We start from the raw sequence: 24,661 nt of genomic DNA, 5'->3' as shown, positions 1-24,661 counted from the left end.
ACCGTCTCAATTCCAATCTTGCTTGGCACTCTTTAGTGTCGGTGTCAGGGAATGGACTGGTTCCAAAACTACCTTATGGGTAGGCAACAATGTGTGAAAATAGATAATCCAACTAGTGACTTTGCTAATATCACCTACGGAGTCCCTCAGAGTAGCGTCTTGGGCCCAACCCTTTTCCTAATGTATATAAAACCTCTCTGCGAAATATCACCCCATTTCAGCCGTGTCTGTCTTTTTGCGGATGATACTGTCGTTTTATTCGAAGGCTCTAAGTGGGAAGAAGTGAAAGCGTGAACTGAAAAGGGACTGAGCCAAATCACCTCCTCGCTAGCTTTGTTTTTAGCCTGAATAAATGATTACTTTTCCGATTTTCACCTTATTGTTATTATTGTTTTTGTAAGGTCATGTTTATTGGTCATTTTATCAAAAATTATAAGTTCTTATTAAAATAAGTAAACTAATCTTCTCAAGTATTTAAAACAAAAGGCTTTTCCCTCTCACTCCATCAAATTTGACGAACGGTTAAATATATACGAGACAGGTATGGAACCGCCACCGTAATTATTATTATTTGACGCTGTAACACTCTCGGACACATTCCTCGTAAGTCAGTCAAATCTCCCCGCCGCCGTAAGAACGGCAGAACAGAACAAAGTTTACTCGTGGGAAGGGAAACACGATAAATAATTAATGAAAATAAGTGTATTTATTGAAATCGATGAACTCATTCAGCGGGAGCTCCGCCGTCGCCCGCGCCGTCGCCGTCGTCGCCCGCGCCGTCCGTCGGCGGCGCGGGCAGCTCGGCGGCGCCGGGCGGCGCGAGCGGCCGCAGCTCGTCGGGCAGCGCGTGCAGGCGCAGCTGGCGCTCCAGCAGCGCGTCGGCCAGCGCCGCCGCCTCCGCGCCGCACCACGCCGCGCCGCGCACGTACAGCCACTGCAACACGCCGCGTCACAGCTGGCCCCCCGCCCCCGCGCCCGCGCCCCGCGCCCGCGCCGCTCACCTTGGCGTAGGGCACGGCGTCCAGCGCCGCGTACAGCGCGTGCGGCAGCCGCGGGCGCGGCGCGCGCGCCTCCGCCTCCAGCCGCAGCAGCCACGGCAGCGCGCCCGCGCCGCCCGCGCGCCGCGCCAGCCGCACCAGCCGCTCCGCGTCTGCGGGACGGCTCGTCATCGTTGGAGAAGCGGATCGGATAAGGAATTCTATTAATTATTGGGATCTGGGAAGTTCTTTATCTTTATGTGGGAGTCGATCCCTCGGAAGACCCCGGCCCCGGATCTTCTGAAGGACATAACGTTATCGTTGAATACTCGTCGATGGACGTAAAAAACTATTCGACCTTTGTTTTTTATATAGACTTTTTAATAATGCCCTAGATCTACTTAATGCGTCTGATCTACTTTATAAAGTTTCCGTTAGAATCCCGAGGCCGTTCAGTCGTGTAAAAAATTATATGCCTTTTAAAGCTGCCGTCTCGAAAACAAATCTGGGGGTCTCGGCGCCTATAAATAGGTTGTTAACTTTGTATAGCAGCATTAATAAAGTGCTCGACGTAGACATAATAGGGGATAGTCTTCCTATACTTAAAAAAAAACTAAAGGACCACTTCATATCGCAATACTGTGGTACTGTTCAAATTTAGTTATTATTTTTTTTTCCTTTGCTCTTTTTTGTGTTAGTGTTAACGAAATAAGGTTTAATTTTGCTTGCAGGTTGTCGATAGGTTTAATTAAAACACGTATGCTCTTCGACAAGTTTTTTTAGCTACTGCCTAATGTTTTTACATGAAAGATAATAATTTCTTAACCAAACAGTTAGTTTAGCTAGTTTTGTTCTATAGTTTATATTGTCAACATTTTAATATTGTTTTATATATAATTTAAGTAGTTCTGTTTTAATTCATTCTAAATGTATGTTTTCGTTCGCGGTGCTAGATTCGTCAAGTTTATGTCACAGCTCGATGGATCTTACAGCTCATAAGTACTCTCGTGTCCCTCTTAATCGTTTTTTCTTCTTCTAACTGACAATATAGTTTCGTATTCGCAAGCTGTGGCAGTCTTTAAGTGGGTCTACAATATTACATTTATATGTTTTTTCATTTTTTGTTTAGTTTTTAAGAGTTATCGTCGTAACCTGTCGATTGTCCCTTAAATAAATAAATAAATAGATATAAATACCACTGGACCACGGAAAACACTTGGCAATGGTTCAGCGCTCAGCGCGCAGAGCCCACCGGCGCTCAGAGCGGGCACTCACCGGGCGGCGCGAAGTCGGAGCGCAGCGCGCGCGCCAGCGCCGGCAGCAGCGCCGCCAGCGCGGCCGCGTCCCCGCGCGGGGCCAGCGCGCGCAGCCGCGCCGCCGCGCCGCCCGCGCCGCTCCACGCCCACAGCGGCGCGCCCGCGCACTCTGCGGCCGGCTTGTGAGATCAATTTTAACATCCAAACAACATGGCTTCTTTGAAAGCCGATCTAGTAGTAGTAGATTATGTTGACCGAATCCTACGAGTAAATGCGATTCGAGCAGATTTTTCTACAGCGTTCGTCCCTAGTTCCGATTCGCAAGCTAAAACATTATCGTATTGTAAATAACGTCCCGAATTGGCTAGCCTCATATTTATCTAAAGGCGGTGGTTCTGGACGATTCGAAGCCTACCTCTAATTTAGTTCTCTCTGGTGTATCGCGAGGGTCTACTTTGGAACTCGGGCTTTTTAATATCTTTATCGACGAGAACGTAAACCGCCTCTATAATTCTGAAGTGCTTCTTCCGGAAGGCTCTTAGGGAAATTAACAATTCTGCGGACCGAGCGAGCCACTCACCGAGCGCCAGCTGCGCGTTGTGCGGGAACAGCGGCAGCAGGTCGCGCGCCACGGCGCCGGCGCGGCCCTCGCGCGCCGCCGCGGCCGCCAGCGCCTCGCCGCCCGCCTCCCAGTAGCGCAGCGCCGCGCCGCCGCGCGCCGCGCCGCCCGGCGCGCGCGCCAGCAGGCGGCGCAACAGCTGCTGGCGGCGCAGCGGCGGGGCCAGCAGCGCGCGCGCGCGCGCCCACTCCGCGTCGCCCGGCAGCAGCAGCAGCTCGGCGTCCTCCTCGGCCGGGTCGGCGTCGGCGTCGACGCCGTCGGCCGAGTCGGCCGCGTCGGCCGCCTCGTACGCCGCCTCCAGCGCGTCGCACTGCTCCTCGCACTGCCGCGCCAAATGAGCCTCGATTCATTCATATTTCTTTAAGTGTTCGAACGCGAGCTCAATATTTGATAAACAATATCTCTCAATATAATTTCTGCTCGATAAATTCTGTAATCACAGGTGCTTGTAATGTTGAATTAAATCGTCTTTAGGCTCATGATCCAAAATAGCATGACCGTTTAAGAAATCTATTTCTAAGATTAACTTGTGAAAGATGAAATGTGTACTGCTGCTGACAATTTCTCTGTAGAGTTTTATTCTATATTTGATTTTATTTAATGTACAGGTTGAACGAGTCAATTTTTAAGTAATGCAATAGATGGCGGATTTTTGGTTTTATTTAATATTGTATCGCGCTTTGAAGATTCGTTACTAATAATTAATATAGGCCTCTTTGGATGTTATTAAGTACAGTGAACAAAATCGTGCGTACAGAGTTTCATTCATCACTCGGGTTTGGTGTGGGTGCGTTCATTGGTCCTTCGAGCCGGATATAGGCTGGCTGAGGAGTGATGAAGAAGACCGAGCCGACCCAGAGACGAATTGTCACTGAGGGCGCTAGGGTGCTGCGGCATCAGGTTAAAGCTGTACTAGTAAGTACGGTCATAGCGTCAGTGGGTCCAGAAGTAGAGCGGAAGTTTCAGCGATTCCATGAGCGGAGCGGTAGCGAGTCCATGAGCGGAAAGGAAGCAGATCTACGGGTGAAGCAATGGCGTGTGCACGAGCTAAGAGCGGCAAAGGAAGCGGAAGCTGTGAGTGCAGTGTTTGTGCGGTATCGGAACAACTGTGAGTACTCTAAAAAATTATACGCCAGCCAGAGACCTAGTGTTGATTGAAATAAGGTTAATTTGCTCTTGCAGGTTGTGGATAGTTAAAAAGAAAATACGTATGCACTTTGTCATGGTTTAAATGCGACTGGTTATTATACGGTACTGGTATTTATAGTACGGCTGCTACACTACACACACTCCACACTAACAGAGTGAGGCGACCAACGTAGTCTCTTGTTTTTCAAACACTCGAAGTCAAGCTTTTTTGGCCACAGCTTTGATAAAAGCCGAGTCTAAGACTGGTTCTAATCTAGTCTGCTGTCCAGTTATTAGGCCTTAAGAAAATGCCAAGCAAGGTAGACTTATCCAGGCCAGGTAAAGAGGGCAGTATGCCCTGTAAGTCAATGGTATCGATAAAGATTCAATCAGGCCTAGATTCCTCGTTTGTCATCGAAATCCAAGCGTATGTATTGAAGAAACTAACATAATTTTTAACTGAGATAAACATTTGTAAGGTTACTTGAATTTTCGTCACAGATAAATGCCATTCTAAGCTAGATTATCAATACGAGATGATATGCAAATCAATAAAATGAATCTAGGAATTATAGAAGAACTAGGGTCATCAATCCTTTTGATAAAAGCAGTCATCGATTTGGAGTATTTTTATTTGATAAGAAGGTAAAAAGAAAAAGTAGAAAAAGATGGGGCGGAAAGTGACTTCGGGTTTTGGGATTATTTGGCGAGATTTAAAAAGGAAAAAGGATTTGGATTGGAGTCTTTTTACACATTGTCAAATTAATTTGAACACTTCCTGCAATTGAGTTGGCTGGTCCATTTTTTGGTACACCCAAATTTTTTGCATGTGAACGACAAATCCAACACAATGAATTACTGAAATGTACAAGCTGCAAAATTATCTATCACTTTGAATGTTTTAATATTACAAAAACTTTTTAAGGGCTTTTCGGCAGACTTAAAACGTAACTGGAGGTGCAGGCAGTGTGTGCAGATTACACGACGCAATAGAAATGATCACACTCCAGTGCGCAGCCAAACAGAGCCAACTTTAGCAAACGATACAATCACGTCATATAGACGCTACAGGATCGCAGCGTTCTAGGCGATACAATTCCGAACTGCGACTCTGCGTATCAAACGCTAGATAAAAATGGAATAGGTTCATAGCCAAAGGACTCAGAGTCGAGTACACTACAGCAGCAAATATATTTTAAATAACACTCGCCACTTCAAAGATACGGGATAAGCTATCTCAGAATACCTAACAGGGTATGCTCTGTAAGAGTGAAGAATATTAGAGAAATCTTAATACAGTCAAAATCTGTTATAACGACATCGAAGGGACTACTCATATTTAGTCGTAAAAACCGATAGTTGTAACAACCGGTGACAAATATTAATAATGCTTTATGTATTGTCTTTCCATATTGGAAAGTAATACGAGATTTTTCTTTGATATTGATTTGTTTTCTTTGCGACATATTACAATTTTCACAGTTAACTCATCAATATGTTTTAGTGCGTCTTGTGTAAAGATAAGTAACAAACAGACTTAAGAGGTATGACGAAGCGGGCCTTGAGGCTAGGGCATGCACGTGCTTTGTTTCTAAGAATTATAAAAGACCCTAAACTTTGTTTACTTTTACGATAATAGCCATTGACCATTATACTGTGCCAGATGTGGATACTGTTACTGATATAATTTTCCGAAAACATTAACCAAATGTGGTCGCTTAATGCGGTATGTGGCAGTAAACAATGTCGTAAATACCAATGTTTTCCGATAAGGCGGTCATATCGTATTCAGCCAGGAGCTTTGATTTTGGTCAATTTAACCGGTATGTTGTTCTAAATGATGTCGCCATAAACGGTTTTGACTGTAATAGCTAGAAGGAATGGAAAACATGCAATTATACGTGGTAATAAGCAGATGAATGAAAATAAAGTCCTCGTTCAAAATATTCAAAGCTTGAAAAATAAAACTCACATATTAGCTATCTTCTTAAAACTATTTAAAATACATATTAACCTGGATCTCGGAAAACCAAATAAACCAATTTACAATTGAAGGATATTCAATTGCGTCTGCTTTCTACCGGACACAAAGACAAGGTGGCGGAGATAGCGACTCCGACTAGTAGAGCATGGGATAGACTACTTACAAAGAACAGATATTAACAGCCTTTCTACAGAATACGTTATGGAGTTTTGAGAAATCGAATTATCTGTCCAAAACATCCTGCTTATTAGAATACTAGTAAATACGTCGACCGATAGTTTGCACATCATAAAAAATATTTTAAAATGCTAAAAAATGTGAATGACTTCTATTAGATATGACAAAGGCCGCCGACAACGACTTCTCACATAACTTATTGTTGCAAAAAATATACAATTCGGGTATAAGAGGGAAAATATTTGCGATAAATCTACACAGGAAGTATATACATTCTTTAGATTCTTTTTTGTACTATAAATATAGTGTCTATGTCAGCTGCTTTGCCCCATAGCAAGATCCCATATGATAACACGCTAGTTTACCCGCTAATGTCTCTATATGGGCACCCCACTGAAGCTTGTAATCCAAGGTCACCCCTAGAAAAACTGTGGAATTCTCCATTTTAATCGTTTATTCGTTAATCATTATATTTTTATCAATCTTCCTCACATTTATAATATAAATTCCACACACTTTGTGTTTTAGCATATAAAAGTAAGTTATTGGCAGTAAACCAGTGAGACACATGCGACATAGCACGGTTTACATCGTCAGAATTGTCTCTATTTCTATCAGTCTTAAAAATGAGTGATGTATCATCTTCAAACAGTACAATGTCAGAAGTGTTACCGACATGGTGTGTTAAATCAATAATAATTTCGACGGCCGATTGGCGCAGTTTGCAGCGACCCTGCTTTCTGGATCCAAGGCCGTGGGTTCGATTCCCACAACTGGAAAATGTTTGTGTGATGAGCATGAATGTTTTTCAGTGTCTGGGTGTTTATATATATATTTTAAAGTATTTATGTATATTATTCATAAAAATATTCATCAGTCATCTTAGTACCCATAACACAAGCTACGCTTACTTTGGGGCTAGGTGGCGATATGTGTATTGTCGTAGTATATTTATTTATTTTATTATTTATTATACCTATACTGGATACAAAAAAAAAAAAATATATACACTAAAAATAGAAAGGGATCCAAAATTGAGCCCTGTGGACCATTAAGACAGGCGAAACCTGCGACTTTTATGCATACCTTTTAGGTTCTGTCACTGAGGTAAGAGGCAATCAAATCAAGTGCAAAGTTATGGATGCCATATTCTGATATCTAATATATATTTCTACTAACAGTAATTAGAATCCGGAAATCGTGTTTGTAATAATTATAACTGTTTCTTATTATGTAAAGGCATGGATGCATTACTTGCATCCATGCCTTTACATAAATAAACAAATAAATATGAGAAGACATAACAACTTCAAATTTACAGTCCACGTATCAGCTATTTTTTAATTCTTTATGTGATGCAATCTTGTATTAGTTACGGACATTGTGTCCATGGTGGGCGGTATGTTAAAGGTTGAACAAGTTAATTTTAAAGTAATGCGATAGATGGCGCTGTTTTATTCAATAGTGCATCGCGCTATGAAGCTTCTTTACTAATAATTAGTATAGGCCTTTTGAATGCGTTAATTTAATAAATGAGGACAATCGATCATACCATTGACCAAATTGATATAATAAGATTATGATTTCCATGTTGTCTTTACTCATGGGAACCGTTTAGTTTTCTCGTATAAAAAGTTGTCTATGTTACTATGTTACTATGTTACTCTGGAAGGATGGACCTTCTGACTAACTCTATGCCAAAGATCAAGTTGTTAACTAAGCTAGTTTAACGCCGTTTGATCTTTGGAAGGACAAACAGACAAACATAGTTTTGCAAGAGATTCTTAATAACGTTCAAATTCAAAATTAAAATAATCATAGTGCAAATAGATGGACCATATACAGATTTCTCGAAAGCTTTCGATTTGGGTGATCACACTCTTAAGTAAGTTACAACAATATGCTTCATCGGTAAAAATCTTGAATTTGTTATCTTCATTTAAAAAGAATTTTCTATATCATATATGGCTGGAGCACTCCAGGGATCGATCCTACGTCCGGTGCTGTTAACTTTACTTTTTAGAAGTGAGTCGTGGCGCCCCGTTGAAATATATTAAACAGTCGCGGCCACTCACCCGTCGCAGCGCGGCCGCCAGCTGCGCGGAGTCGGGCTCCTCGACCGCGCGGCCCAGCGCCGCGCTCACCAGCGCGCTGCGCCCCGCCGCGCTCAGCTGCGCGCCCGCCGCGCTCGCCTCCGCCACCGCGCGCGCCGCGTACAGGCAGTGCGGCGCCGCCAGCGACCGCTGCAGCGCGCCGCGCAGCGCGCCCGCGCCCGCCGCCGCGCCGCGCGCCCGCCCCGCCGCCGCGCACTCCAGCCGCGCGAACTCCGCGAAGGCCAGCGGGTGCCGCTCCGCGCGCAACAGCGCCCGCGCGCACGCGCGCAGCCGCGCCGCCTCCTCGCGCGCGCCCAGCCGCGCCAGCGCGCCCAGCCAGCGCAAGCGCCAGCACAGCAGCGCCAGCCGCGCCGCGCCGCCCAGCCGCGCGCCCAGCGCGTCCCACAGCGCCTCCACCCAGCGCAGGTAGCCCGCCGCCGCGCTGAAGTAGTGCGGCGGGTCCTGCAGCAGCCGCAGCGCGCGCCGCGCCTCCTCCGGCGCCACGTGCGCGCGGTGCGCCGCCGGCAGCGCCGCCGCCGCCGCCAGCAGCGGCAGCAGCGCCGAGGCGTCGTCCGCCGCGCCGCCCGCCCAGCGCGCCGCCGCCTCGCCGGCCGGCAGCAGCGGCACCTTGGCCAGCAGCAGCAGGCGCACGGCCAGGCGCAGCAGCTCGGCGGGCGCCGCGACCGGCAGCAGCAGGTCGGCCACGTCGTGCGGCAGCGGCGTGCGCTGCGGGTCGGCGCCGGCGGCCCCGACCGGGGCGCGCCAGTGCGCCTCGGCGCGCAGCCGCTCCACGCGCACCCACACGGCGCCCAGCGGCAGGCCGCTGGCCAGCACCGCGTCCTCGCGCCGCTGCAGCAGCAGCTCGGCCGCGCGCTCGTCCGGCGGCGCGGGCGGCGCGGGCGGGAAGGGCGCGGCGGGCGCGAAGTTCATGGCCACCACCAGCTCCACCAGCAGCACGAGGCGCTCGCTCAGGCCGGCGGCGCGCAGCAGGCGGCCGAAGGCGTACAGCAGGCGCGGGTAGGCGGCGGGCAGCGCGCGCGCGTCGGCCAGCGCGGCGGCCGCGGCGGCGTCCAGCTGCGCCGCGTCGGCGCCGGGCGCGGCGGCCAGCGCGTCGAGCAGCGCCAGCCACAGCGGCACGCGCGCGCGCGGCTCCCGCTCGGCGGCCAGCAGCGCGCGCAGGCGGGCCAGCGCGGCGTGCGGCGGCAGCGCGCGGCGCAACGCGGTCAGCAGCCGCGCGCGCGGGCCGGGCGCGCGCGGCAGGCGGGCGGCGGCCTCGTCGGCGGCCGCGAGCGCGGCGTCGGCGCCGCCGCAGGCCTCCTGGAAGTCCACGAAGCGCTCCCACAGCGCCGCGTCGCCGGGCGCGGCGGCCAGCAGCCGGCGGAAGGCCGCCACGCGCTCGTGCCGCGCGGGCGCATCGGGCGCGTCGGGCGCGCGGCTCGCGTAGTAGCGCGCGGCGCGCGGCCGCTTGGGCGCTCGCACCGCGCGGGCGCGAGAGTACCTGAGACGCAGGCGAGGCTAATGTTGACGGTGGGATTTGAAGAAAAAGGGTCATATTAAACAAGGGTCCCATTGTATATGACTTCAACGGGGACAATTACTTAGAGCTAAATGGAATTAAAGCTGGGGAACAAAAAGGTTTTAGAAAATATAAACATAAATCTATAAACCTGGCTAAACACATTTTTCAAAACAAAAATGATTAATGTTTAAGTGTTCCAATACAATGTTGCATAGAAACCGAGAATATCTTTCGGCATGACTCCTAGACACTCGGCCAAACCTAAAGATGATTTAATGGACTTAATGCTATTGTATTGTACTGGACTTTACGCTGTTGTCACCTCTCATGATACTAAAATAATCTAATCACCTTAAAGACCTGCGCTCGAAACACCACAAAGTTGCAAACAGACAAACTACACTATCCAAATAAAGCCTGGAATGCACATGGTACATAGTAGCAGATGAAACCAAATCTGAACATGAACTATGCAAGCATGCTACTTATGCATGTTTATAGAATGTGCGTGAAAAACAAAAGTTTGAGAGATAATGCAAACCAAAGTGAAACATGTGTTGAAACACAAATAAATCCATTTATTACACATTACGCGGTTGACAGTTGATTAGGACACAGTTGTCACCTTTTCTTCCCGTGTTGTATGAGGCAACTGAGGGAATATAATGGAGAATGGGAAGCAGCATCCTCCGTGCTACCTATACATCTACTAGGATCACCAACCGACTGGCCCAGCAGAGTGAATAAGGGCAGACGCTCCCATTGGGAGAGGCCTTAAGTCCAGCTGTGGACTGTTACAAGCTATTATTTGATATTTTGCATTTATCAGGCCGAACTAACAAAAGTAAAAGAAATATATTACAAATAATGAGCATGTATATCTCAGCTGTGCTAGAAAGAAGTATGCTCATAATACGTATGCTTCTGAGGTCTGTGCCTTAATACAAGGAGTAGCAAACAAGCACGCTTTCATTGTAGCATGTGTATTCCGGGCTTAAGACTAGTACAGTGCCGGCGCCTCACTCTGGGCGGCCGGGGTAGTAGAGCGTGGACACGCGCAGGTTGCCGCGGTCCCGCCGGCAGTCGCGGTAGAAGGCGGCGCTCTCGGCGGGCGGACTGGCGCGCCGCGGCGCGGGCTGCTCGCCCTCGTCGCTGTCGCTGGCCAGCAGCTGCGCTTCCGTGCGCTCGGGCGGCTCCGCGTGCGCCGGCCACATCGCTGTAACACACCACCCGTGAGCGCGACCAGCCCGGCACGAACCAAACCCGGAATAATAAAGGAAACTTACGTGGATCTTCCGGAACATCTTCAACATTTTTTTTAGACAATGAATAGGCTGGAAACAGTGCCATCATTTACTTCTGTCAATTTTATTTACCGCTTTTGCATAGCTAGTAACTTTTGCTAAAGTTTAACATCCTTCCTTCATTTTGATTAATTTAATTTGTTGCTATTTGCTATAAAGTTTACTTCGTTTTACTTATCATTAGTTCGTACATTTACACACACCAGGTGACCAGTTATTTACTGGATACGGATAAATGATGATACCTATAATAGGTATGCATATTAAGTTCACTTTTTAAAGTTTTTACTAGTGTTTATTTATCTGCGTTTGGTCTGTGATTTTGACAGCTTACAGTAGGGATGAGGTTTTGTTTATTCGTTAATTTAAACCTATTTCATTATCGATTGTTCTTTGCATTGAACTTGGAATCGATATTTGCATGGCCACGATGTACGATCAGATTATTATTTATTATACAATACTGAAATTCGATATTTTCTGATTGAATTTTACATACACGACTGGTAATATTAGTAATAATTTCAATTAATTTTTTGAACTAAAAATATTAAAAAACTTAACGGGCGTGCCAAGTGCACGTCTAACATAAATTAGACAAAGCAGGTAGGTACCATAATATTATAACTAGTAGTAAACAGGACTACTATGTAAAATACTCTGTAATGTCTACAGTTATCAATATCATCATCGACATCATATCAACCCATTAGAGGCCCACTAAAGAGCACGGGTCTTTTCTTACCATAAGTATGTAGTAAGTATGGCGGAATAGTTCCTCTTAACAGTTCTAAAAAACAGTTCGCATGATCTATAACTATCTTTCAAGGTTGACTCATGACTCATACGCGGAAGAAGTCGCGAGGGAACGCTAGTGAATAATAAAGTTCGTTATACCCACTTTATACCTAACTGAAATGTCATAAAATTACAAATGTCAAAAATATAATAAGGCGAAGAATAAAGCAAAAAAATGTCACAGGTACCTTCATTAATTTTTAGGTAAGTATACTCTTTGGACTTTACTGTCAGTGTCATTAGCAGTAGTTATATTGGCAACAACTTTTTCAACATTCATGTAAAGTTTTTTATTTTGCTAATGTTTACACAACGTAATTTATTGCAACAGAACACTGGAACTACCATAAGCGTAGGTTATTATAGAGCCACGTACTACCGAGCCGAATCGTATTAATAATATTGCACATAAATATTCGCATAAAGTAAAGTGAAACTACTGTGCAAATAATAAACTACTGAAGTAGTCGCTACCGCAGGTTAATTTTTCAATAACGATCAGTAAGTATGTAGATACTTTGCACACGACATTCATTAAAAATTTGAACGCGAAATATTCTGTATAATATAATCGTCGAACTGAGTCGGTACCTGCCTACGTGCTGCAATTTACATATTCAAGCCTCATTATCTTTCTATTTACTTGCGGAGGAAGGCCACAGGATGTCTTACTGCAACAGTCTGAAGCATTTGTTGCGTGAAACTAGTTTCCGGCACAAGGGGCTCCCGTGGAACAGCCTGGTGAGCCCGGGCAGGCGTACACATACTAATGTAAGTACAATTCTTTTGACTTGCAGCATTTTATGTTTAATCATTTCACTGTTAACATTGTTTTATTGATACCGTAACTGTTTGCCTTCTTAGGTTTAATAATATTATCAATAGTTTGGGCAACTTATTTTTAGTAAAGTACATTTAACAGACTGAAACAGACTAATGTGAACAATAGTCATGTTATAAACGTGATGAAATGTGTCTCTACGCTTGTTGAAACATCAAGAGCTTGCATGAAGGATCTATTCTACATTTCCAGATTGAATGCTTTGCACTGCAAAACAGGATTCCTGTAATATTTAAAAAACACATATCTTGTAAAATTAACAATTGTATATTATCTTTCCCGTCAAAGTAAGTTATTTTCTTATTTAGCCTCCTATACACATTCAGGACCACTGCCCTCTTCAGGAGTAGTTTTTAAATGTAATAATACCTCAAGCTGCTTTATCAGCATATATACGTAGTACAAAAAGATTGATCTACAGTAGAGCTAAAAAATTTGATTTTGCAAATGTGTTTACAAACAGGTGAATCTGCAGAAAATGTTAAATAAGTCTTAGACAAAATCATCAAAAATTATCATCATTGTGATGTCAGGTCAGGTTCAGGATGTCATCAGGTTTTACTGTTATTTCACTATTTTTTTGGTAGTGTTATAGTCCCTGTCAACGCAAGGAGTTTAATATAGTTATTAAAAAAATGACAAATGCAGAGAGTGGTAGAAAAATGTAGTATCTGTTCATCAAATATTTAAATTTACTAAGTAGTAATAAGTAAAGGAAATTTGTAAGTAAATTTATATTGAGAAAAAAGGCACCCAAAAATATATAAAGTAAAGATATGTGTAAAAAGTTTTTATAATAAATAGTAAACCATGCTAACCTCAGTGGCGAAATCGGAATCGGAATCCTGTTAATCATCGCTAGATTTAGTGTCGATCTCCAAGCTGCTTCTTGTATTTTATTTGGAATATAAAACGTTGCGCGCCGTGCCGCAGGGGCCGGCCGCGGCCGCCGAGCCCGCCGCCGAGCCCGCGCTGGCGCCGCTGGTGGACCTGCACGGCCGCCGGCACGACTACCTGCGCATCTCGCTCACTGAGCGCTGCAATTTGCGATGTAAGTGTATGCTTCCAGCTACTATTTGCGTTATAAACATGCGTCAGTGCCAGCCTTGTATTATTTATTTATTAAGCAACGCACCCCGCGAAGAAATTAGTGGCAGTTGCCCAATCTTCTTCCCGGGGCTATTAAAAGAATTATAAAAATAAAATTAAACCATAAAAATAAGCTAGATAAATTAAAAAAAAAAAAAATGGCCGCAGGCCAGTACTGCATGCCGGCCGCGGGCGTGCCGCTGAGCGCGCGCTCCGCGCTGCTGTCGCGCGGCGAGCTGCTGCGGCTGGCGCGCGTGTTCGCGGCGCTGGGCGTGCGCAAGGTGCGGCTCACGGGCGGCGAGCCCACGCTGCGCGCCGACCTGCCCGACGTCGTGCGTGCGTACCCACTCGCTCCATTGCTGTTCCGTGGACACGAGTGTTGCAGCATATTTGAGACTCGAATCAAAATTATTTCCATGTTGTTAATAGTAAAGAGTAAAATTTGACATTACGATTGATATATTCATTCGAGATTTGATGAAAATGAAAAAATATTTATTATCAAAAACAACATTTACAGATTCCATGTTACCGATGGTACCCACACTAGGTATTCCTGTTTCGTGGGTGCCTATTTACAATTTAACAGCTTAATTTATGTTGTCACTCGAATTACAGTCGATTAAACAATTCGTACAATACACTCTAATTATTGATAAAGTTGCATTTTGTATGATATTACGCTAGACACAAGAAAAGTTTTTCTGTTGAATCATAGGTTAAGGTAGCATGCCAGGCCTGTTTTACGGAACAATGTTTAATGTCACAAATACTGGTAACTTTATTATAAATAAAGGAGTCTATAAATGGACTGAAACGTTTAGCAAAGCTCGACTTGATTCTTGGCAACGGGACCTTAAAGACCCGACGTTTGAGTAGAGTTTTATAATCTTTAGTGGATGTTATTGACTGATGAACTCGTAAGTACCATTTTTAAAATATATAACTGACGTACACTAAGGACTCTGCTTTCCTGATATAGCTTGACGGTTGGATATCTATAAGGCTTCTTAAGAATAGTTTTGAGTACTGACTGACCTTTGTGCTCGTTCTAACTGAATCAAGTGTGATTTCGAAGCATTACCCCAGGAAGTTATGCAATAGGTGATTATAGTCGTAAAAATGTAATAGGCCCGTTTTGACATTTGTCATCGCGACGTAACTAGTTATGGAACCATAAGACTCTGTACTCGATACTCACGATAAATCAATTCAAGTTTGTATCAGTACTTGATTGTTATTATTATGTATTGTAAAGTGTTCGTTCGTTCAAAGTATTCCTTTAACTTCACAACCAATACGCGTGACTGGCTGTTGATTATACGTCCACTTTTCAACATGTTGAAACAGAGTTAGTACTATATAACAACAAACACAAAAATCGAGTCAAATCACTATGTTTAAATTAATGTCCAAAATAGAAGAGCCATAGTTAACGTAATAGTAAACAATATATATCAAACTTAAACGAGCGCACAGTCAACTTTACAAGATGAGGAACGAAAAACTGCGCAGTGCGCGCGTGGACGCTTCAGTCATGTGCCGCTTGGTCAGATACATCATCTCAGACTCATTATTTAGAACCCATTTTGAGAACCAAGCTCATTCTTTGCAGTAAAGATAACTACACAATATTTAATTTCGATATTCAGTAAAAAAATGGTTACAGCTCTAGTATAAAAAAAAAAAAGACTGAGAACGTAACTGTTTTCGGAACGTTTCGCAACAATTATAAATTGCATGCTGCTATGAAGTAAGCGCAAAAAGAATACTCGCGATATATTCTTTCATATTATTTAACGTACCAAAAAAAATTACGTATTTTTTAAAACACTGTATGTAATTGATTTTTATTTTTTTGTTTCTTTCACTTTCGTTCCAAGTTACATTCTATTGTCTTGCACAAATGTCAAAACGGGCCTATTACATTTTTCCGACTATAGAGACTGACAAAGGGCAAAGTAAACAGAGTGTAGTGTTTCTAGTGATGCAGAATTTCGAAGTAATTTCATAATATTTATAATTTTGCGGACGCAATGATGATTTGACAAGTTTTGTTTTTTATTACCTACAAAGTATTTCATGTTTTATACAGCCTGACCGTTGGGTTGATAGTAGTCAAAGTAATTCCGCAATACGCAAATTTTTAAAACTATTTACAAATAATAATATAGCGTCCCCATTGACCCCGTTCTGTTAACAGAGATTAGGGATTTGAATAAAATTATTGAAAAACAGTACCTTCGTCGCCATAATCTATCCTGGTTAACGGGGACATTGGGATTTGAAGAAAATATCATCTATCAAAATTAATAACAGAACAGAACAACAGAATAGTAATATTATTATTTCATTAAAATACCGCCGTCCGTGATTAAAGAGTCCGTGATAAAAGAGCGTGGACTAAAAGATAGTGACTCAAAAGTCATCTCTCATCACGCCATCACATCACAATATCCCCCATTATCCTATGACCGTCCCTGCTGGGTACAGGCCTCTTCCCGTTTTTGTTTAATAGGGAAACATAGAAGGATTATTATTATTATTTACTGTATCAAAATGTGTAAAAAAATAAAAATCATGATAAATCTAGTTTAATCTAGTTAGATACTGTTCTATCACACTGTGTAACGAGCTGATGGTTTCGGGCGGTCGTGCGCGCAGAGGGCCTGAGCGAGCTGAGCGGAGTGCGCACGGTGGCCATGACCAGCAACGGCATCGCGCTGGCGCGCCGCCTGCCCGCGCTGCAGCGCGCCGGCCTGTCCGCGCTCAACCTGTCGCTCGACACGCTGCGCGCCGACCGCTTCGAGCGCATGGCGCGCCGCCCGGTAAGCCTCGCCGGCCGCGGGATCGATCGCATAGGCACGCGAACAGTAGGTGCGATGTTGAAATATCAACAATAACACGCGGCATGTAACGGAGTCGCGTCTGCCGCAGGGGCTGCCGCACGTGCTGGCCAGCCTGGACCTGGCGCTGCAGCTCGGCTTGGCCTCCGTCAAGGTCAACACGGTGCTCATGAAAGGTAGTTAACGATTCGAGCGGCGCTCCCGTCTATCGTCTCGGAGTCGCGCTGATCACCCGCTTACTCTTTCGCAGGTTTCAACGACGACGAAATCTGTGACTTCGTTGAACTCACGAAAGATCGGGCAATCGACGTGAGGTGCGTAGTCTGTCGAGTACACGCGGGCCGTGGCTCGGGCCGCCGGAGTGCTGAGTGCGTGTGTGTGCGTAGGTTCATCGAGTTCATGCCGTTCGCGGGCAACGCGTGGGCCGACTCGCGCATGGTGCCGGAGCGCGCCGCGCTGGAGGCCGTGCGGCGCCGCCACCCCGCGCTGCGGCCCGCCGCGCCGGCGCCGTGCCTCACCGCCACGGTACGCCGCGGCGCGCGTGCCCACCTCGTCGGGCTGAGTGGCTTTGATAAAAAATTATGTTTAGACTGTTTTCGACTAGGTTCTTACGCAAACGAATTAAATCCCTATATTTTCAACATAATAGGTACATATGTTATAAATAGTAGCACATGTTATAATGTACGTAGGCCACCCTTAGCACATATTAAAAACAGAATATTTAACTTGATCACGAATCGCTAGCGCTAGAAACTAGCACAATAACTTTAGCTAAGTGTAGCGCTCGTGGGTTACTCTTCGAATTCCTCGGAAGCTGTTTATATTGTTATTAACGGAATTTATTCTGAACATTAATGTTTTTCAGTGCTGGGTGTCTATCTGTATGTAATAAGTATTTATGTGTATTATATTCATAAAAAAATATTCATTAGTACCCATAACACAAGCTACGCTTACTTTGGGGCTAGATGGCGATGTGTGTATTGTCGTAGTATTACGCAAACGATTTTTATTTTATTTATTTTATTAGGGAGGAAAGATAACGTGGACGACGGGATATTTTTGTGCCCGTTAACGGGAATATATTTCGGGGACATCGGGATTTTATCGATATGAAACCAACATTTCCCATTTTTAAATAAGTTTAGTATTCAAAACTAAGTACCTATTCGGAAGAGCCAATGCGATTATCAGCAAGGCCTAAACGTACTTATGTGCCATTCGTCTGCATATAGAGGGCGAACGAAATATACGTTAATTATTCATAGGAAATGTTGGCATGAGAAATGTTGAATACATTAGCAGTTTGTGCGCACCTGTGCCAATACCGGCGCGCGTAACGTGGCTGTGTCGCAGATGTGGCAGGCGCCGGGCTACCGCGGCCGCGTGGGCTTCATCTCGTCCATGAGCAAGCCCTTCTGCGGCGCGTGCAGCCGCCTGCGCCTCACGGCCGACGGGAGCCTCAAGGTCAGCGCGCACTCGCACCGTAGGCACGCTGTGGCCAACTCCATTACAGTATTTGCTGAAGTAGTGAACGAAAGATCTTTTAACGCACACATTTTATATAAGTAATACTTGCACATTTTAAGCTTTCAAATTTTATAAGTATAAATAATATTATGCTTTAAACAATATTTCCCATAAGAGACGCAACTCTCGTGTCACATCTGTCGCACAGTTTTTATTTAACTTGGAAAATATTCTCTCATTTAAATTTCATATCGCACCGAAGCCGTTACAATTTTAAAAAATATCGTCGCCCGTCTCTATCCAAAACGAGCTTCGAGAAAAAATTCTTAAGTTAGAAATAGTCCAGAAGTAAATTTTTAAGTTAGAAGTAGTCAAGAAGTACAAAGTTAGTCGGCGTTCTAAAGAAGTCCGCCGGGCGGTAAGAGCTAGCCGTGTCGCAGGTGTGCCTGTTCGGCGCGGCGGAGAGCTAGCTTGTATTGCCGTGTCGCAGGTGTGCCTGTTCGGCGCGGCGGAGAGCTAGCTTGTATTGCCGTGTCGCAGGTGTGCCTGTTCGGCGCGGCGGAGAGCTAGCTTGTATTGCCGTGTCGCAGGTGTGCCTGTTCGGCGCGGCGGAGAGCTAGCTTGTATTGCCGTGTCGCAGGTGTGCCTGTTCGGCGCGGCGGAGAGCTAGCTTGTATTGCCGTGTCGCAGGTGTGCCTGTTCGGCGCGGCGGAGAGCTAGCTTGTATTGCCGTGTCGCAGGTGTGCCTGTTCGGCGCGGCGGAGAGCTAGCTTGTATTGCCGTGTCGCAGGTGTGCCTGTTCGGCGCGGCGGAGAGCAGCCTGCGCGACGCGCTGCGCGGCGGCGCCACGCCGGCGCAGCTGGGCGAGCTGGTGCGCGCCGCGCTGCGCCGCAAGCACAGCCAGCACGCCGGTCAGTACGCGCCGCCACCGGCAGACAGCTCTTGTCACCCCCTCGACGGACTATTCTCCAGCCGTGGGTTCGATTCCCACGGCTGGAAGATGTTTGTATGACGAACGTGTTTGTTGAAAGGTGTCTGGGTGTTTATCTATATATTATGAGTTTTTATGTTTATTATTCGTTAAAAAAATCATCAGTTTGTAGTATTGTAGAAAAAATGCCTATAAAGTAGTTCCAATTTATTTATTTAAGTGAGTAATAAATTTAAGTCAGTTCGCCATCGGCGAACTCGGTATATTAAATTAAATAAAAGGGAATATAGATTTGTTCCAAATAGATTACGGTCTCGTACAGGAATACCCGTAGGACTAGCGCTTAATTCGGAATTTTGTAGAAAACTCCGATAAAATCAGATGTTTGTGTGGCGAATAGAGTGAAAACCATTTATTTATTCCTTAGTACAGTTTTAATAATTGACGACTCGATCACGGTAAACGTCATAAGGATCATTGGTTTTTCGCACGGATCAATCGTTTTAATTGTCTCGATTGTTATTATTTTTGAATCGAGTCTGCTATCTCTAGTCCCGGCCGTAGAGTTGGTTTTCATTCTATTTGAAAGTGTCGACGCTTTTGTAGGCATGCAGAATCTCGCCCGCTTGAAGAACCGGCCGATGATTCTGATCGGCGGCTAGGCGCCTCCTCTAGACGTTGACGTTCACAGCGCCGGCGCGGCGCGGCGCGGCGCGGCCGCTGCGCGCGTTCGCGCGGGGCCTGTGCTCGCGCGCGACCGACGCGCCGGGCGTCGCGCACGAGCACGCGCCCGACGCGCCGGACGCGCTCACGCACGTGGACGCGGAGGGGCAGGCGCGCATGGTGGACGTGGGCCACAATCCGGAGACGGCGCGCTCGGCCGAGGCGGAGTGCTGGCTGGTGCTGTCGGCGCGCGCGCTGCGGCTGCTGCGCGGCGCGCGGCTGCCCAAGGGCGACGCGCTGACCGTGGCGCAGCTGGCGGGCGTGCTGGGCGCCAAGCGCGCCGCCGAGCTGCTGCCGCTGTGCCACCCGCTGCCGCTGACGCACGCGCGCGTGCGCGTGCAGCTGCCGGCGGGCGCGGCGGGGCGCGTGCGGCTGCGCTGCGCGGTGGGCGCGGTGGCGCGCACGGGCGTGGAGATGGAGGCGCTGGCGGGCTGCGCGCTGGCGGCGCTGGCGCTGTACGACATGTGCAAGGCGGTGGACAAGCGCATGGCGGTGGAGGGGCTGCGCGTGCTGCGCAAGGCGGGCGGCCGCTCCGACTGGCCGCGCGCCGAGCCCGCGCCCGCCGAGCCCGCGCCCGCCGTGCGCGCGCTCGACGCGACGCCGCGGCCGCCCGGCGAGACCTACGCGCCCACAGACGTCGTGCACTTCTAGCTCGCCACGCCTGCCGCCAAACTTTATGTTATAGTTGGTGATATTGTTAAAAAATATATTGTTTATACTTTATGTTGCTAACCAGCAAAATATAATAATATTGTAAGGCATAATATGTAGTAGCCATATTTAGTGGTAATATTTTACATTATTCATATAATTATAATTATGTTTATCGGCATTCCTACTGCAGTGGTGAATTTTGCAAACAATTTGCCGTCCTAGTACTAAGTATATCATGTAGAAACTGAATAGAGGGATGTAGTCCCATCTCGTCCCTATTGTTATATAATAATACCTATAATTGAAATGGATTTCAATTATACGGAGACAGTATCCCCGATAACGGTTAGCGCGATCTGAAAAAAAAACGGACCCCGTTGTCCCCTTTATCTATCCTAGTTATGGGATATATATAACGTTGAACAACATAACGTTGTGTTGTGTTGTGAAGAGATCGAACGTCAAATATTTTACCAACATAATCAAATAAAATGTAAAAGGGGACGACGAGATTATTGTTTTATATTTTTCTTAAATTTAAATAATTTATTAAAAAAATACTTTTTAATAAATTGTTTCAAATCCCACTGTCCCCGTGAATGAAAACAAACAACAACGGGAACAATGGGATCACTGTCCCCTTTAACGGGGTCGATGAATCTATATTTTTAGGGGCGTTGTAGTAGATAAAAGAAACGCTATATTAGTTAATACGTATAATGAACAAGTCATTCCAAAATAACATCAATGCAATAAGTCTTATTGAACTTGTTTTTATGAGATAATTTCGTCTAGAGATGTGCCATGGCCCAAGGGCATGCGGATGTGGAATATGCAAGACATTCAACTTTATTATATTCCATAGTGTGATTCTATTACATAATAGAATAGATTACTATTTTTGTAAACGAACTATTGAATTTTTGGGTTTTGATATTTAGGTGTACAGGTGCATGGGCAGGTTACTTCACTACTATTGGGCAACTTAAAAAAATAAACTTGGGATATACTATGATATTCTATAATATTTATATATAAAGGTGGAAATGAAATGCCTGTAGGACATTTTTTCTGCATAAAAAAGCCATCTTCATTATTAAATATATTGTACATCTGAAAACTTTGTACTGCAATTGTTGATTTTACAATTGCTCTAAGAACTCTTTCAGGTATGACACATTTTCGACTTGAGTATACATTGATATATTATAAAATAAATTAAAACAATGTTTTCCTTATTTCTTAATGTTTTAAAATGTACCTTGGGGAAAGATTGTTTACATCATAAGAGAAGTTAAAAAAATAGGGGTCAATGTTTTCAATGTCTGTGGGGTGAAGTTTCATAATAGTAATTAAAAAATTTCAAAGATGCCAGTGCCAATATGGTTGTTAGTCCACACACTGGTCTGAGCAACTTGCAAATGCATCATGCACTCATTGTTACTGGGTACAGTAGATTTTATAAATATATTTCATGTGTTGAAAATAAAAATAAAATGTTAATTAAAAATGTATATTATTACAACTTACTGTTAATTTTTATAACTATTAAATACTATATAATTAATTTACTATAAGAATTCAAAGCTCATGAAAAAAAACAAATCCTAAGGAGTACTTGGGAATAGGATTTTGTTTACAATGTTCCGCTAAAACAATTACACAAAAACTAAGTATGCATAATGTGAATTTAACTGACAGGAATTAAAAAACTTAAACCACAGTATTCTAAAATACCAGCATAATTTTTTTTTGCAATTTCAGACATTCATGACAATATTTACAATACTAATTAATTGTCATATAATAGCCAAAGCAAAAACCAATCATTTATCAGAAAAACGACGAAAAGAATAAAAAAAACATCTTAGTTGTTAAAATAATAGCTTCCATGATTACAGAATTAACAATTGCTTTGTTCCACACAATTACACCCACTTAATCCACTTATTGAAAGTGGTTTGAAATAAGATATGTATTCAAGTTACCAATGACACAGGTGCAAGTCTGTCTCAGCTGAAAGCATAATTTATAGTTACTTACATTGTGTAAACTGACATAGATAAACAGTTTTCATGACTTCAAGACCCAAGGTAACACCTATCCCTTACTACAATCGCTTAAAGCAGTATTATTTTAATATTATTGATTTGTGTGTTTGAGAATTATTTCTTTATAGGTAGGCATTGATAGTAACAATTGACGGGTCAAGCAGATGTCCCACCACATGGTAAGTGGAAAACCATTGCCTGCTGCTTAGCGGCAGAAATAAGCTTGGTGGTGGTAGACTTTGCTGGACAAGCATAATTTTAACATAATGCTGTTTTTAAGTGACATTAGTAGGCCCCAAGCACCATAAGTGGCGGCGCGGCAGCGACGGCTCAGGCGCTGGCCACCAGCACGTTGCTCTTGGCGGCGTCGGGCGCGGCAGCGGCGGGCTCGCTGTCGGCGCCTCGCTGCACGCGGATGTCGTGCTTCTCGATGTAGTCGTTGATCTCCTGCCCCTTGCGCGCCAGCTGCTCGTTGAGAGCCTGCAGGGATGCCAGATCACTTAATGATTGAGTGATGCGAGATGATTCAAGGTTTCACATAGTATTCCTGTACAACTGGAACCAATGTTAAACAGCATAAATAGTCACCATATTGTAAAAAGTTCATCAATATATAGAATATATTAAAGAGACTTCTTCTTTAAAAATTATATCCTAACTAGGCAAAGAGATAGTTGAAAGAGAGTAATATAGACTACTTTTGGCCCTGAAAACCAATGGTGGTTTTGGGGTATATTTCTACTTCCCAACTTCTATCTTTGCTGAATTAGTGTTAATACATGTGATTTATTTTATTGCATATATGTTTACAGACTAATAACTTCGGCCAACAGCTAGTATTTTTTAAATTGTCTACAGTGATGGCCACTGCCCAAACATTATGTACAGTGCGAGAACATCTGTCATCTGTAGTGTCACCTGTAGTGCCTGTGGCAGGCGGTCTCTGTTGCCCTCTAGCTCCGGCAGTACCTCCGCCACAGTGCGCTCTACCAGCACGCCGCCCACCATGCGGAAACACTTGCGCGCTAGCTCAACGCCGCGCAGCGTCTCAATCACTATCCTGCAAAGACCATCAAGAATATATCACCGCACAATGATATCACACAAAATAACTCAAATAATGGAAAAATTTATGAAATTTTTTTCAAAGGTGCAAATAAGCTTATATTAATGAACAATCTATGGGTTAGCAAAAAAGAAACATAGGCTACTCCAAGGCGTTGCTATCATACTCCAGAAAAGCAAATGTTAGTGAACAGACAACATCAAATTAGCTGTAGGGACTAGCTGGACGTAAGAAGTCAGAAATGTAGATGATGAAATGGGTTTAACATATTATTTTTATCTTCCGTTTCCCTGGACAAATGGGTTTCTGCTTCCAGTATGTCTAATCCAAAGTTTAAAGGTTAAGCTATGCAACTAAAAACAAAACACTGGTATTGCTCACTTGTGCTCGTTCAGGTCCATCTCAAGTTCTGATATCTTGTTGGCGAGCTGTCTCTGCTCGCTGCGAAGGTTCTGGAAGCCCGCAAACACTTCTTCATTGGATTTAGATTTACCGCTCTTGCTAGTGCTCTTTGCCATCTTTTGCTTTATTTAGTATTCTATGCTATCGAGTGAGGTTATGATGTGCGGCACTCCACGAGCTCCTGCGTGAATTAATCTTTTTCTTTAAGTAATGCTGTATTTTTAAGAGTGCATAAGCAAATTAATAGTATATTTGAATTATTTTTACTTATTTGATTAGAAAAATTTAAAAACAGTTACATCTGGTTTAAAGTCTCACAACTCTGTCTGTTTTTATTCAGACTCTGATATAGTACTTATGACTTATACCGATATAAAGTTATCTGTGGTTTATAATTTCGTATTTCGATACCGAAGTGCAGTAGATAAAACAAAGTATAACTATTGATATGAAACTCCTTTTATGGAGGGTAGAGGTAAGGAGAGTCATCTGTGTATATGAAAAAGTGTCGTCAAAATGTATCAAATTAGGATGGCGCTACATTTGCATCAGGGTAACTCTTAAAAGAAGCGCCAAATATAAATATTGTTAGTTTGAAAAATAAACAAGGAAGTATGGAGATACAAGGAAGTAAGGTTATATTTACCACAATATTTTGTACAACGTAAGTTGTTGAAATTCTCAATAATTAACTACTTTAGTCGATAATGACATTACATTTTTGAACTCG

The 24,661-nt window shown here is 44.5% G+C and overlaps 3 protein-coding genes across 3 annotated transcripts; 1 reads left to right on the top strand and 2 right to left on the bottom strand.

The window, feature by feature from the left end:
- Positions 1-724: 724 nt before the first annotated feature.
- On the bottom strand, positions 725-11,480 carry LOC120630170. The gene is made up of 7 exons (XM_039899323.1): positions 11,040-11,480; positions 10,777-10,969; positions 8,217-9,732; positions 2,688-3,174; positions 2,253-2,402; positions 1,002-1,150; positions 725-934 (listed from the first exon to the last, which is right to left on the bottom strand). The coding sequence occupies exons 1-7, from the start codon at positions 11,104-11,106 to the stop codon at positions 725-727; spliced, it is 2,772 nt and encodes a 923-aa protein (XP_039755257.1). The 5' UTR covers positions 11,107-11,480.
- Positions 11,481-11,830: 350 nt separating this feature from the next.
- On the top strand, positions 11,831-21,190 carry LOC120629994 (GTP 3',8-cyclase, mitochondrial). The gene is given in 12 exon segments (XM_039899109.1): positions 11,831-12,626; positions 13,630-13,747; positions 13,954-14,121; positions 16,450-16,613; positions 16,723-16,807; positions 16,882-16,945; positions 17,018-17,156; positions 17,991-18,101; positions 18,895-19,019; positions 19,463-19,493; positions 19,602-19,778; positions 19,819-21,190. Coding segments are annotated over 12 exon segments (1,881 nt in total). The 5' UTR covers positions 11,831-12,518; the 3' UTR covers positions 20,410-21,190.
- LOC120629993 (prefoldin subunit 2) lies at positions 21,114-24,324 on the bottom strand. Its single transcript, XM_039899107.1, has 4 exons — positions 24,231-24,324; positions 23,911-24,112; positions 23,382-23,523; positions 21,114-22,943 (listed from the first exon to the last, which is right to left on the bottom strand). Exons 2-4 carry the CDS (start codon positions 24,045-24,047, stop codon positions 22,794-22,796), a joined length of 429 nt encoding a protein of 142 aa, XP_039755041.1. The 5' UTR covers positions 24,048-24,112; positions 24,231-24,324; the 3' UTR covers positions 21,114-22,793.
- Positions 24,325-24,661: the final 337 nt, after the last annotated feature.

This window comes from Pararge aegeria, chromosome 15 (genome assembly GCF_905163445.1).
Source record: "Pararge aegeria chromosome 15, ilParAegt1.1, whole genome shotgun sequence".
Lineage (NCBI taxonomy): Eukaryota > Metazoa > Arthropoda > Insecta > Lepidoptera > Nymphalidae > Pararge > Pararge aegeria.
The sequence above is the reverse complement of the archived record's forward strand: the minus strand, read 5'-3'. Positions and strand labels throughout refer to the sequence as shown.

Excerpts from the sequence above, each read along its gene's own strand:
- LOC120630170 (XM_039899323.1), bottom strand. The coding sequence starts at position 11,106 with ATGATGGCACTGTTTCCAGCCTATTCATTGTCTAAAAAAAATGTTGAA. Across the intron at positions 9,733-10,776 it reads TACTACCCCGGCCGCCCAGA|GTACTCTCGCGCCCGCGCGG; the intron begins GTGAGGCGCCGG and ends CCTGCGTCTCAG. Across the intron at positions 2,403-2,687 it reads TAAAAAGCCCGAGTTCCAAA|AGTGCGCGGGCGCGCCGCTG; the intron begins GTAGACCCTCGC and ends AGCCGGCCGCAG.
- LOC120629993 (XM_039899107.1), bottom strand. The coding sequence starts at position 24,047 with ATGGCAAAGAGCACTAGCAAGAGCGGTAAATCTAAATCCAATGAAGAA. Across the intron at positions 23,524-23,910 it reads ATGGACCTGAACGAGCACAA|GATAGTGATTGAGACGCTGC; the intron begins GTGAGCAATACC and ends TGGTCTTTGCAG. Across the intron at positions 22,944-23,381 it reads GCCTGCCACAGGCACTACAG|GCTCTCAACGAGCAGCTGGC; the intron begins GTGACACTACAG and ends GCATCCCTGCAG.